Genomic DNA, 13,988 nt, shown 5'->3' with positions numbered 1-13,988 from the left:
ACTCTTTCCTTTAAACCCTTCTCATCCCCTGTGATAGAACATTACTGCTTTCCTCTTCCTTTTCCAGTATTTTCTTATGAAAAATTTAAGCCTACAGAGATACTGAAAGGGTTGTACTGTGAAAACCCATGTACCTACCACGTAAAGTCTACAAAATTAACGTGAATATATATCTACGCTCATCATTTTGTCTTATTTTTTGATGCATTTCATAGAAAGTTGCAGGCATTGATAAATTTGCTGTTTTTGTATTTGAAGTGAGACTTTCTTAGAACAGCATATAATTGGATCGTGGTTTTTAACCCAGTCTGACATTCTCTACCTCTTATTTGAGTGTTTAGACCAGAGGTAGGCAAACTGGCGCATGGGCCAAATCTGGCTCGCTGCCCATTTTGTAAATAAACTTTCTTGGAATACAGCCATGCTTATTAGTGTTTACATAGTGTCTATGGCTGCTTTTGTGCACAGTGGTGGGATTGAGTAGTTGTATCAAACAGAGACTGCATGGCTGTCAAAGCCTTAAATATTTATCATCTGACTCTTTACAGAAACAGTTTACCAACCCCTGTTATTTAATGTGATTGTTGACATGACTGGATTTAAATCTCCCATCTCGCTGTTTGTTTTTACCTATCTCATCTGTTCTTTGTTCTTTTTATTCTTTTTCTGCTTTCGTTTGGATGAATATTTTTATGATTCCATATTATCTCCATTTCTGGCTTATTAGCTATACTTTGTGGGTACCTTCCTCATATAATACTGCTTTGCGTATAGTATAAAACCTTACAGCAGCATGCTTTCATTTCCCCTTCCAGCCTTTGTGCCATTGTTGTCCTATATTTTACCTCTATATATGTTACAAACCTCACAATAATAGCAGTGTTCTATCCAATTTTTTTTAATTTTATTTTTTTTTGCGGTACGTGGGCCTCTCACCGTTGTGGCCTCTCCCGTCGCGGAGCACAGGCTCCGGATGTGCAGGCCCAGCGGCCATGGCTCACGGGCCCAGCCGCTCCGTGGCGCGTGGGATCCTCCCGGACCGGGGCACGAACCTGTGTCCCCTGCATCGGCAGGCGGACTCTCAACCACTGCACCACCAGGGAAGCCCCATATCCAGTTTAAATCCTTGTAATAATTTGCACTTTTCTCTGGTTCTGAATTGACCTGGTAGATATGTATTAGCCTAGGTATAGTCCAAGGCAGATGTGATATTAATTGTCATTCTCTGGCTTAACTAATTATTTTATATTAAAATAATCTTTAATTATTAAAAAACCCAGTAATATATACTGTGAAGGTTAGAAAGTACAGGTTATCATTTCTTTAGAACATAGAAATATTAAATGCCACGTACCTACCATTCAGAGATTTAGCTTTCTCTTTCTGTATGTGTGTAAACATATAAATGTGTGTAGTATTTACCACAGTGAGCTCATAGTGGTCACTCTTTCTTATTGCATGCTTTTTTCAGTTACCTTCATCTTTCTGTGTCATTAAATGTTCATCCTATCTAATACCCAGTCCATATTCAGATTTCTCCAGTCGCCCCCAAATATTTTTCACACTCTGTCTCTTTGAAGCGGAATTCAGTCTGGGCCCTGCTGCATCTGGCTTTAGGGTCTCAGAGTCACGTCCCTTTCCGTCTTGCCGTCCCTGTGGTGGTGTTAGCCACACACTTGAGCCCCTACGTCACTCCCCACCCTGACACTCTTCTCCGTGGTGCTCGCGCTGATGGAAGACAGTGTCTGCTCATGCAGTTTCTGTCTTTCAAAACTTACTTGTGGAAATCTCATCTATTTATTTCTTATAAAACTGTAACTTTAAAAAAGTATATATATATTTATATATATTTTTGAATTTACGGAAGACTAAAGACATGGAAAAAAATCCAGCACCCTAACGAGTACGGCCAGGAAGGAAATCAACTCTGTAATAGGATGGTTTGATGAACTACAATCAAGAAAGGATGGGAAAGGAAGAAAAAAATGTGCATTGAATTTAAGACACTGTAAAAACTCGGAAGACATATTCATTTACTATTCAAGTGTAAACTCAGTAAGTACTTGGCATAAATTAAAAGGCTGCTGCTGAGGTACAAAAACTGTAATATTAACTTGGATTATTTCAGCATTTTCCCCAGGTCTCCAACTTGATGGGAGCTCTGTCACAACTTGCCATGGGCTGCATTTTCATTTCACTCTCCCCAAGTAGATTTCTTAGGTGCCAAGTAATCCCATCAGGTTCTAATTAAATATTTCTTTATCTTCTGAAATTATGTAGTAATCTCTCTTTTTCTCCCTTTTTAAAAGGACCTTAAAGGCTTTGATCCAGGAGAGAAGTACTTTTATAACACATCATGGGGAGATATTTCTCTCTGGGAGCCTTCTGGAAAGAAGGTGGTATGTATTTTTATTTTTGATTTTCATGTTTCCTAAGAACTTGGGGGTAAGTGTCAATTTAGTTCTGAGGAACATCATGTTTTGGGGTTGCAGATGAATGAATGGGAGGAGGAGGAGGTGTAGTGTAAATATTCAGGGAAGTAGAAAGAAAAACAAAGTTAAACGTTTTGTAATATAGGATTATTGATGCTTTGAGAGTTTTCCGCCTATCAAATTGGTAAAGTGATGTAGTGAAACTATTATTTGTCTTTGATTATTATGTGTCCCTGATGTAAGAAGGGCTTCTGATTTATATAACTATTCTCAGTAAAAAGAAATGTCATGACTTCATATGTAATGAAGGTACATCCTGGTTTCAAAAATTAAAATAAGAATATGGAGTTTGAGTCGAGGAACACAGTTTATAATAATTTGAAGCCTCACACTTAGGCAGATTCGAGCTAAAATATGTGACATACAGCTGAATTCTCCTTCTTAAAGTGTTTTCTTCTGGAAAACCCTTCCTGCCCCCCAGCCACTGGACTATATAGCACCTTCATCAGCGTCAAACCAGCGCGTCCCAGATATGACATCACTGCCTCCCCTCACCGCTCCCCCACCCCATTTGGCCAGACCGTGTTGACCTTGGGAATTCTGGTTTTAACAACAAATTCCTGTAGCCAGTGAGTCATTTCTCTGTCCGAATTTTACTTAAAAAAATTTCCGTTGTCACCTTGTCCTCCTGAGTCCTGCTTTCTGCCCTGTTTTGTGTCTCTTATCCTCCTTAACCCAAAACTCGCCTCTGTACCCACAGATACAGGGTTCCTTGAAACTGCTTTGATTTGGTTATTCTGCTCAGAACGGCTCATAGCTATTCAAATATGCCTTGTTTTGAAGACCTTGGCTTTGTGAATATTTTCTTGGGCCTCCCTGATTTTTCTCATCCGAATTCTTAAAAGATTCTGTAACATAACATGCAATATAATTTATAATTATATGGTTTTCATCAAGAAACATATTTTGAATTCCTGTTACAAACTAGGTAAAACTTTGAGTGCTTGATACAAAGAGGTGAAAGTTAGGGTTCTTTTCCTCAGGGAGTTTATGTTTTTGTTCGGGTGAATAGGGCCTGGCATAAAAAGTTAAATAACAGTACGAAAGAGTGGAGATTGAATTTGTTAAGTATATACCATATTGAGAAAAAAACCCAATAAACCACTGTTGCCTGGCATGGTGGAGGCTGTGTTGTCTGCTCGTTTTAGTACCTTACCCCTCTCTGTGCCGTAGGTAGCTTCTTGCTTTAATTTGACTCTGGGTAATAGGATATGTGAACAGGGACAGTTTCGGGCACTGTAGCAGAAAAGTGTGACCTTGCTGGATTATGTGGCTCATGCTGCACAGAAATGAGATGTGTTGGACTTTTGGGTTTGGGACGGAGACGCTCAGGTTATATCAGGTGATGGAGCCCAGCTATTGTGGGACCTGAGGACGAGGACTTAGGCTGACGGAGAGACAGGGACTATCACGGGGACAGGATTTCCACCAGCACCCAGAACACCTGGCTCCACTTCTTTTCTGCTTCTCTCCTTGGTTATTTTTTCTAACTCTGTTACAGTGAACCAAGGTCTCACGCTCAAATTGTTTCTGATTGGTCACTGTCCTAGAACTTTCACATACAAGTTTTTCTCTGAACATTTTGTCAGGGATTTTGTGCTTATGGACTTACTGTTTATTTTCCATTTAAATAGGTTTGTAGTGGTATCTGCTCTGGTGTTAGTTTGCATTTCCCTAGTGACTAACGATGTTGAGCATCTTTTCGTGTGTTTGGTATCTGGATACCCTCTTTACTTTAAAGTATTTGATGCTTAAAATGTTTTGCCAGTTTTCTAAAAATTGGGTTATATGTTTTCTTATTGAGACTTGAACATGTCCACAAAAATGATTCTGGACACAAGTCCTTTATTAGATATGTGGTTTGCAAATATTGTCTCCTAGCCTGTGGTTTGTCTTTTTATCTTTTAAACAGTGTCTTTCAAAGAGCAGATTTCTTACTTTGATGAAGTCCTGTTTATCATTGTTTTCTATTATGGATCATAATTATGGTGTCATATTTAAGAAATCTTTTCTTAATCCAAAGATCTATTCAATACTAACAGATAGTAACAGGTTGTTAGTAAGTGCTATTGACTCTCTAATTGGCTGTAATTTTCATTAAGTGCCTGTTGTTTCAGTACAGCGTTCTGTGGAGTATAAGATGCACCATTTTAAAATGAACCACTAAAGTAATATTTCACACGTAAGCTGTGTTGCAGCATCGAACTGTCAGTTGAAAGGTGTTTGCAGGTTTCAGAGATATTAAAATATGGGGGGAAGAGTGTGTCAGAATCAGTGAAAAATTTTTTTTTACTTTGTGATCTGTGGTTGGCTGTTGCCCTAGGTTTATTATAGATCCTCCTTGAAGTGCCAGAACCTGGGATTTCTAATTGCTGGGAAGGCAGTTGTAACATGTTGTTGAATAAGTTTGGGTGATTTCTCTGACCAGTGACCCAAGAGGAAAACTGCATGACTAGGAGAGAAGGTGACAAAACCCACAGGAGGGGAGTATGTGTATGTGTGTATGAGAGAGAGTGGTCACGAGAGCACAGATCTGGGAAGGAGCGGGGTGGCCTGTGGACACTGCAATAGCTGGAAAAAGCGTTGCAGAACGGGAAGGACTCTGCCCCAGCGTTTAACCTGTCCACACCTTAACTTTCCTCCTTTGTGAAACTAGGGCCCGTGTTTCCTGGGGCACCAGCTCTGGGGTACGGAGGCTGCTCCAGGTTGTCAGACCAGCACGGTTTCCTGGATGCTAGAACAGACTGTGCTCCTCAGTTGGCCAGCCGCTGTACAAATGTCTGTTCTTGTGCCCCAAGCTTGTTGAATTTCCCGTATTTGCCTTACAGAGAAATACCGTACTGTCAGAGTTACAGTCTGTGGCCTGAACTTACCTCAGGATTCTTCACAGTGAGTTAGGCACAGTCCCTCTTTCTTCAGTGCTTGTCGCATGGTTTATTGGCTATTTGCTTGTGCCATGCGCTGTCTATGTGTCTCCTGCCTTCTCCAGGAATCTGGGAAATGGAAGACAGTGATGATGGAGTTAACAATTTGCAAGTTTGGTTATATTAGATAAATTCCAGAAGTCTTAGAATTTGGAGTAAAAACAACATTGGAACTAAGAGAAGTGGGATGAGAAGGGGAGAAAATAACTTTTTCGTGCAGAAAATTGAGTTTATTTTAATTAATGCAGTTAGGACTGCATCAATTCAAAGTATAGGACTAAGTAATGAGATTTGTGGTTTAATGGCTGGCTTGGAAACAGGGTTCAGCTAACTGTGATTTTGGGGCCAAACTGTTTGTATGGCCTACATGCTGAAAATAGTTGTTACATTTTTAAATGTTTGAGAAGGAAAGAAAATGAAAAGAATACTGTTTTGTGACATGTGAAAATTTGAATTAGGGTCTCTAGTGTTACTTACACGTTATCTGTGGGTACTTTTCCCTTACAACACAGCACTAGATCTAGCCAGTTAGAAGAAAAAGAATCATATACTTGTCAACTGTAGAAGGTGTAGCATCTGATAGTTTTATTAAACTATGCTTGACTTTCTTTTCTTTTAACAGAGATATCGAACAAAACCATACTGTTGTAGCCTCTGTAAATACTCCACAAAAGTGCTTACTTCATTCAAAAATCATTTACATCGTTACCATGAAGATGAAATTGACCAAGAGCTGGTGATCCCTTGTCCAAACTGTGTGTTTTCCTCTCAACCCAGAGTTGTGGGAAGGCACTTCAGAATGTTTCATGCACCTGCTCGGAAAGTCCAGAACTACACTGTGAATATTTTAGGTGAAACTAAATCATCTAGGAGCGATGTGATAAGTTTTACGTGTTTAAAATGTAACTTTTCAAACACTCTGTACTACAGCATGAAGAAGCATGTGCTGGTAGCCCATTTTCACTACTTAATTAATTCCTACTTTGGCCTGAGAACTGAGGAGATGGGTGAGCAACCAAGAGCTGACGACCCCCGTTCTACAGAGAAGATGCCCCCATCTGACAGGTATTACTGTAAAAAGTGCAGCGCCAACGCCAGCAGCCAGGATGCTTTAATGTACCACATCTTGACGTCGGATATACACAGGGATTTGGAGAATAAGCTTAGGTCTGTGATCTCAGAACATATTAAGAAGACTGGACTTTTGAAGCAAATGCATATTGCTCCAAAACCAGCTGCACGTGTGGCTGTACCACCCAACAGCAGTGCTCCGGGCATCCCAGCCACATCTCCTTGCTTCCACCTGGCCTTGCCACAGAACAGTCAGAGCCAAACTGTGGTACAGCCAGTTCAGGGTGCACCCCCTCCGGTGACTGTGGCCTCGGGCGCTTCTGGAAGCCTCACCCACTCCCCGCCTGCTGTTGCCCAGTCTCATGTGACTCTGGTCTCCAGTCCTTTGCCAGTGGGCCAGAGCAACCTCACTCTGCCGCCTTCAACACCTCAGCCTGTCTTTCTCTCTCATGGAGTTCCACTTAATCAGGCAGCAAACCCTCCTGCGTTGACCTTGAGTCAGCCAGTGGGACCTGTAAATAAGTCTGTCGGAACCGGTGTCCTCCCCATAAAGCAGACCATCCGCCCAGGGGTTTTGCCCCTCAACCAGCCTGTTGGGCCCATAAGCAGACCAGTTGGGCCTGGAGTTCTTTCGGTAAATAGACCTGTTGCATCCGGTGTCCTTCCTGTCAATCCCTCTGTCACCCCTGGAGTTCTTCAGGCGGTCTCGCCAGGGGTGATTTCTGTGAGTCGGACAGTCCCATCAGGGGTCCTTCCTGCGGGACAGATGACCCCTGCTGGGGTTATCCCTTCAGGACAGACAGCAACTTCTGGGGTTCTCCCTGCTGGCCAGGTGGTTCAGTCAGGGGTTCTCCCCATTGGCCAGACAGCGCCATCGGGGGTGCTCCCCACTGGGCTGACAGTCCCGCCGCGGGTTCTCCCTCCTGGCCAGACGGTCCCACTGAGGGTTCTCCCTTCAGGCCAGGTAGTCCCACCTGGGCTCCTTTCTCCCAACCAGACGGTCTCGTCAGGTGTTCTCCCTGTGAACCAGGGTATTAACTCTGGTGTTCTTCAGCTCAGTCAGCCTGTCGTGTCAGGGGTCCTTCCTGTGGGCCAGCCAGTGAGGCCGGGGGTCCTGCAGCTTAATCAGTCTGTGAGTACCAACATCCTGCCTGCACATCAGCCCATTAGACCCGGGGCTTCGCCAAACACCGCTTTCCTAACATCAGGCTCTATTCTCAGACAACTAATACCCACAGGGAAACAAGTGAATGGGATTCCCACATACACGCTTGCCCCAGTATCTGTCACTTTGCCTGTGCCCCCTGGAAGTGTTGCCACTGTTGCCCCCCCTCAGATGCCCATCCAGCTCCTGCAGTCGGGCACGGCTGCACAGATGGCCAGCTCCATGGCCAGCCTGCCCGCCCCACCAGTGGTGGTAAGTGCCACTCAGAATATGTTCGTTCAGCCTTCTTCGTCTGTGGCAGAGGCAAATCAGGTGCTCAAACAGGCAAAGCAGTGGAAAACCTGTCCAGTTTGCAACGAGCTCTTCCCTTCCAACGTCTACCAGGTCCACATGGAAGTGGCACATAAGCACAGCGAATCCAAATCCGCTGAAACACTGGAGCCGGAAAAGCTGGCGGCATGTGCACCGTTTCTAAAGTGGATGAGAGAGAAAACAGTTCGGTGTTTGTCCTGTAAGTGCTTAGTCTCAGAGGAGGAGCTTATCCGCCACTTGCTGGTGCACGGCCTGGGTTGCTTGTTCTGCCCGTGCACTTTCCACGATATTAAAGGCCTCTCAGAGCATAGTAGGGCTATGCACCTAGGGAAGAGGAGACTGCCCGTGGACTATAGCGACAAAGGATTTCAGCTGGATGTTGATGCCAATGGCAGCCTGCTGTTTCCCCACCTCGACTTCATCACCATCTTGCCCAGGGAGGAGCTGGGTGAGCGGGAGGTCTACTTGGCCGTGCTGGCTGGGATACACTCCAAGTCACTGGTGCCCGTGTACATCAAAGTGAGGCCGCAGACCGAGGGTGCGCCCGGGAGGCCTGGCAACCAGGCGCTGACCTGCCCTTTTTGCTTCGGCACCTTCGTGACGGCTGAGGCGTACGAGCTGCATCTGAAGGAGCGGCACCACATCATGCCAACGGTGCACACGATTTTGAAATCCCCGGCTTTCAAGTGCATCCACTGCTGTGGGGTTTACACGGGCAACATGACTCTGGCAGCCATTGCCATACATCTGCTGCGCTGTCGGAGTGCTCCAAAGGACAGCAGCTCAGGCCTGCAGGTCCAGCCTAATTTTATTGAGAACAGTGAACTGCTTTTAGTCAATGGTGAGGTGATACACGACTCCAGTTTTTCTGTAAAGAGAAAGATGCCTGACGGCCAGTTTGGGGCTGAGGAGCAGAGGGACGGCGTGGAGCGGCCTGTCACCATGAGCGCTGACACAGAGCCGTCCCCAGAGAAGGTGACGAGCGCCGTGCCTTCTAAAAGACAGAGGAGCGAAAGCAGGACGGAGGCGCCCCTTGTTCACGCCGACGCTCTCCAGGTTTTAGCGTTAAATCCTAAAAGATACGAAGACCGTTCTTACGAAGAAAAAAAGCAGTTTCTTAGAGATTATTTCCACAAGAGACCATATCCCAGTAAAAAGGAAATAGAACTGTTATCCTCACTCTTATGGGTGTGGAAAATTGACGTGGCTTCATTTTTTGGAAAAAGGAGGTATATTTGCATGAAAGCAATAAAAAATCACAAGCCTTCTGTACTTTTAGGCTTTGATATGTCTGAACTTAAAAATGTTAAACACAGATTGAACTTTGACTATGAACCACAAAACTTGTAAAACAGAAAATTAGGAAAATCTAAAGTACTAGATAGTAATCTTCTTTAATTGAGATTTTAAAATGTTTTCTTCACTGTACGTTGAACTGATCGATTTCAGTGGTCTTTATGCTGCTCTTCAGACTGATTTCAGGTGCTCAGAAAGACTTCTGTGTAAAGAACGGAATAGTTCTTTCAAATTTATTGTTTCCTGCAGCTTGATTTTGTAACAGTTGTTTTTCATTTTTTCCTCTGTCATGTAAATTAAATCTTTTGATATTTCATGCATGCCTTGTTTTCCCAGTAGTGTCAGTATCGTATGATAAAAACTGAAATCTATATATGTTTGTTTTTCATTTAAGGAAATTTCAGCTTGTTTCAGAATACTTGATTAACTGCGAATTAAAACTGCTCTCCCTCAGCTTCACAAGTAGCAGCAGATGATACAGTAAATGTTTAGAGATGTGAGTAGAAGCCCCTGTGACATGTCTGGTTCCTTAAGGATGCACTGCATTAACTTATGCTGATTTCTTCTTGTAAGGTATTTGCTTATTAGATTATACTTTTGATTTACGTTTTTTCAGGTTTGTCCTAACAGCTGTTTTTGATTGTAACTCAGAAAACCAAATGTTTTCATTTGTTAAAAATATACTGAACCTGAAGTCTGGTATTAAAGCTCATAAGTCAAGAGTTATTTTACAAATAAAGTAATTCTGTAGGTACAAAAATACTTCTCAGTGTAGACTTTTCCCCTCTTTTTGATGCGCTGATAAGTCTTTTCTCCATTCAAAGATATGACAGTAAATCTTTAGTGCCTTTAGAGCAAACACTGAAAACACACACAAGCTCTCCTCCTAACCTAACTGTTCGTAAACCAGTGAAAGGGAAGGACCGCGTTACTCAGGAATAAAATGTTGACCCCTGGGTGTGGCTACTAACTGAAATTTAAACACAGGTTTTCAGGGGACAAGGTGAAATGAGTAGACCGGAGCTAGTCTCCTGGTTGGTGTATTAAATCTCTGACAGTTTCCTAGAGGTAAATGTATTCATTCTGGGGAAATGGGCTTTCCCATAGCCTAGTTGTCCAGGTTAATGAGATGGGGTATTGCTAAGGAGCTCAAGTGTATTACTCTCCTTTGGACAGCTAAGCCTCGGTTTTTTCACACAATATAAAATAACTTAAAGCACCAGAAGCAGTAATGGAGACCATCCAGTTTAGACCTTAAGTCGTAGTGCTGGTGATACACAGCAGAGGCACCTGTGCAACATACTCAGAAGATAAGACAGTCTCTGGGAAATAAGATAATGTTACCGTACGGATCTTTAAAATATAATAGCTGCATGTCATTGCTGTAATGTGCATTTTTGAGGCAGTCGTGAAACTGGTGTGTGATTGTTGGTGTGCTCTGTTGTAAATTCAAAGAGCTTGTCCAAGTTTTTTTTTTTTTTTTTACCTGTTGTTTTCAGAGTGTCTATTTTGAATTAAAACTTGTTACACCACTGCAAGTAGAGCTGTTGAATTCTTTTAACTGTTAAAACATCACACGGTGACTCAGGAGCAAATCTAAACGTAGAAGTAGATACCATATTTCTTTTATTTTCTAAAAACGTTACTTGTCATTGTGGAAGTAAGCACAGCCCAGAAGGGCTAACTAATTACAGGGTCACAGAACAGATGTGGCTAGAGATCCGTGCGTGTCCGGCAGTGGCTGGGAGCCGGCCTTTCTCCAGGCTGTGCTGTGTGCCGGACGGCGCAGCTTGCCGTCTGCGTGGTTTGACCCTCCCTCGTTCAGTCGTGCACATTAGGGGTTCTGTCCGCGTTGGGGCCTAATCATTCTTTGCTCGGGTGACTGTCCTGTCCACTGCAGGATCAGGGCAGCATCCCTGGTCTCTACCCTCCAAGTCAGTAGCACCTCCACCCACCCCCCGGGCTGGCAGACTTGTCCCTGCCAGGTGTCCCTGTGGGGCTGCATCAGCCCTTGAGGAGAACCACTGTGATGAAGGAATTCTGATTTCTAATTGTATTTCAGCTTTCGATGTGGAGTCTTTTTATACTATGCTAGTTACTGGTTATTAAATAATGTTTTAGGCTTATGGATCAGAATTTGATATGAGCTGAGCTTCAAAAAGCACATGGGAGTTCTTGCAAATGTAAAAAATGAGTAAATTTATTACTGTTTTTGGCTCTGCTGTGCGGCATGCGGGATCTTAGTTCCCTGACCAGGGATCGAACCCGTGCCCCCTGCAGTGGAAGCGTGGAGTCCTAACCACTGGACTGCCAGGGAAGTCCCTAAATGTATAATTTGAAAAGGAAAAACTAAACTATAGATTAATAGTGGTGGAGGTTTTTTAAACTACTCCATTAAAAGATTAGAAATTGAGAAGGAAAGGAGACAATCCTTTTTATTACCACGGTTACGAATAATTGTATACTTTAAAAAATTTTGTAATCTATGTAGCATGAACTCTAAAAATATTTCATATTTGGAGACACTGCTTGGGAAAGATCCTCCGTGTTCTCCTTGCTGCACGTAGTAAAGCCTCCCTTCTCCTACCCTCTTCCCCCAGATTACATATTTGAAGTCTATTCAGTGAAAGACAAATTAGAATGTAGGATACTATTTTAGCTTCTGAATTCTGTTAACACATCCTTGTTTTGGATGTGTTATTTTTTAATAACTAGGAACCACATCACTTCATTTGTTACAGTGACTAATAAATGAGAGACAGTAATTCAGGAGTGCTCCAGAAAGCTTTTCATCCAGCAAATAACAGGATAAGCACCTTCACCACCCACACCTTTGGTTAATTCTTCTTTTGGTCACTGCTCTCCCACGCATCCCTCAGCATGCTGCTTCCAGAATGAAACTGCCAGCAAATCGCAGTCTGTCGGATTGCCTTAGCAACTCAGCTGAGGAAGAAGTTGGCTTTGATTTCACTTTGTCCTAAGGCCCACGAATGTTTTCTCTAGAAAGCTGCAGGCGAATGAAGTAGGAAGGGCCGAATGTGGACCCTACAGCTCTCGAGGACAGTAGGCCTTGGAGTCTGACCGTGCAAGAAGCTGCGGGACTCCGACACAGCTGCAGGAGTACCTGCCTTCAGTTTCTGTGATGTGGGCCACAGGGCTGGCATGAGGGCAGGCAGGCAGCAGACGTGGCCGTGTCGAGGACAGTGCCGGGTACAAGGGCATTGTTGGTACCACAGTAGCTTGAAGACTACATGGTATAGGTGGTGTCTGCCCACTCTTCCCCCTTCTCCCTCATCCATGAGATCAAACAAAACATAGCCAATCAGTGAAGAAGCCAGGCCGGTCCTGAAAAGCCAACAGGGGCCAGAAGACCCCCATCCACATACCACCAGGTAACCACAGAAACTAGGCTTCTGCACCACCACACTGGACTGGTATTCCCGGGCCAAGGAGCTCTCCCAGGAACTCCTGGTCTGGGTGGTTCTCAGGAAAGGGCTGTTGCTCATATGAGACTTGTCAGTTGGCCTCCCTGGTGTTGTGGACACATCATCCTCTCCCTCAAGCTCAGGCCGGTTCAGTCTCCCTTGCAGAAGCCATGTGGTTCTGGTTCTTCATTCAGTATTGAAATAAGACCTCTGGAAATCCTACGCTGTGCTGTGGTTGGGCAGCAGCTGGGCCAGGCCTGCAGTAGACGGTTGCTCTTCTGCCCCCGAGTTCCCAGGGGCGTGTGGCCAGGGAGGGAAGTCACCCACCTCCTGTTACCCTTTTCCAACAGCTCTTCACATATGATGATTTTGTGCAACTTTCTAAGAGTTCACTAAAGAAAGCAACAACCCCGACCAATTAAGAAAAGAAAAAACAGCCCCAAAACACTAACCTAGTTTTTACATTGTTTTTAAACAGACCTTCCTAGTAGATAACACTTATCAACAGTTTACTAGTGCTAGGAAATGGGCTGAGTATTTTAACGACAATGATAATGATGTACTTAGTGCGTACTCAGCTGTGCACAGCTGACATGCATTTTAACTCTCAACAATCCTACAAGGTAAGTGGTAGTATCTCGTTTTGCCTAAAAGGAAACTGAGGCATGGAGAGCTTAAGTAAGTTGCCCAAGGCAGGGAGCTAGTTAGGTGAAAAGAGCTAGGGTGATACCTGAGGGCCGAGCGCCATGCTCTTAGCTGGTATGATACATTCCTCTGTTCACGTATTTCCCCATTTAAGCCTCATAATACTCTTATGATGTAGGGTTTATTTTACCTGCATTTTAAAGATGAAGAAATGGGATCCACGGTAGAGTGACCAGCTGTACCAGTTTACTCAGCACTGAGGCATTTCTCTGAACTTTCAGTACCCAAACTGGGAGCACCCAGGCCGGTGGGGATAAGTTGGTCACCCTACTCAGAGGTCAGTTCAGCCCCACCGTGACGTGTCCCTCAACTGATGACGTACTCTCTGCTCTCTAGACGCACACGTAGCCCTTTAGGTGTCGGGATACACGGGGCATCCTGATCCTAGGTAGTTACAGCACCAGCAGTAACAGTGCCCTCTGTGTGCCAGGTATTGTTCTAAATGCTTTGCGTAATGAACTCAATGACATGATGTGTTGTGAATGAAAAGTGAAAGGAGGGAAGTCCTGGTTAGAACAACAATAAAAGAAGTACGCACAGATTTGCTATTTAGGTATCTTATAATGTCTCCCCATGTTACTAAACAGAGTCCCTGCTG

At 43.9% G+C, this 13,988-nt stretch overlaps 1 protein-coding gene across 2 annotated transcripts in view; it reads left to right on the top strand.

The window, feature by feature from the left end:
* ADNP2 (ADNP homeobox 2) overlaps positions 1 to 10,019 on the top strand; it is an 18,155-nt gene extending 8,136 nt beyond the window's left edge. The window contains exons 2-4 of one of the 2 annotated variants that reach the window (XM_007449955.1): positions 2,310 to 2,399; positions 6,039 to 7,413; positions 7,447 to 10,019. In XM_007449955.1, the coding sequence (XP_007450017.1) occupies positions 2,310 to 2,399; positions 6,039 to 7,413; positions 7,447 to 9,314 (3,333 nt within the window). In that variant the 3' untranslated portion in view covers positions 9,315 to 10,019. Of the gene's footprint in view, positions 1 to 2,309; positions 2,400 to 6,038 lie in introns of both variants that reach the window. The other variant, XM_007449956.1, reaches the window with a different exon arrangement.
* Positions 10,020 to 13,988: the final 3,969 nt, after the last annotated feature.

The sequence above is a fragment of the Lipotes vexillifer genome, unplaced genomic scaffold (genome assembly GCF_000442215.2).
Source record: "Lipotes vexillifer unplaced genomic scaffold, Lipotes_vexillifer_v1.1 scaffold1012, whole genome shotgun sequence".
In the NCBI taxonomy this organism is placed as follows: domain Eukaryota; kingdom Metazoa; phylum Chordata; class Mammalia; order Artiodactyla; family Lipotidae; genus Lipotes; species Lipotes vexillifer.
This window is presented reverse-complemented; position numbering and strand designations above follow the sequence as displayed.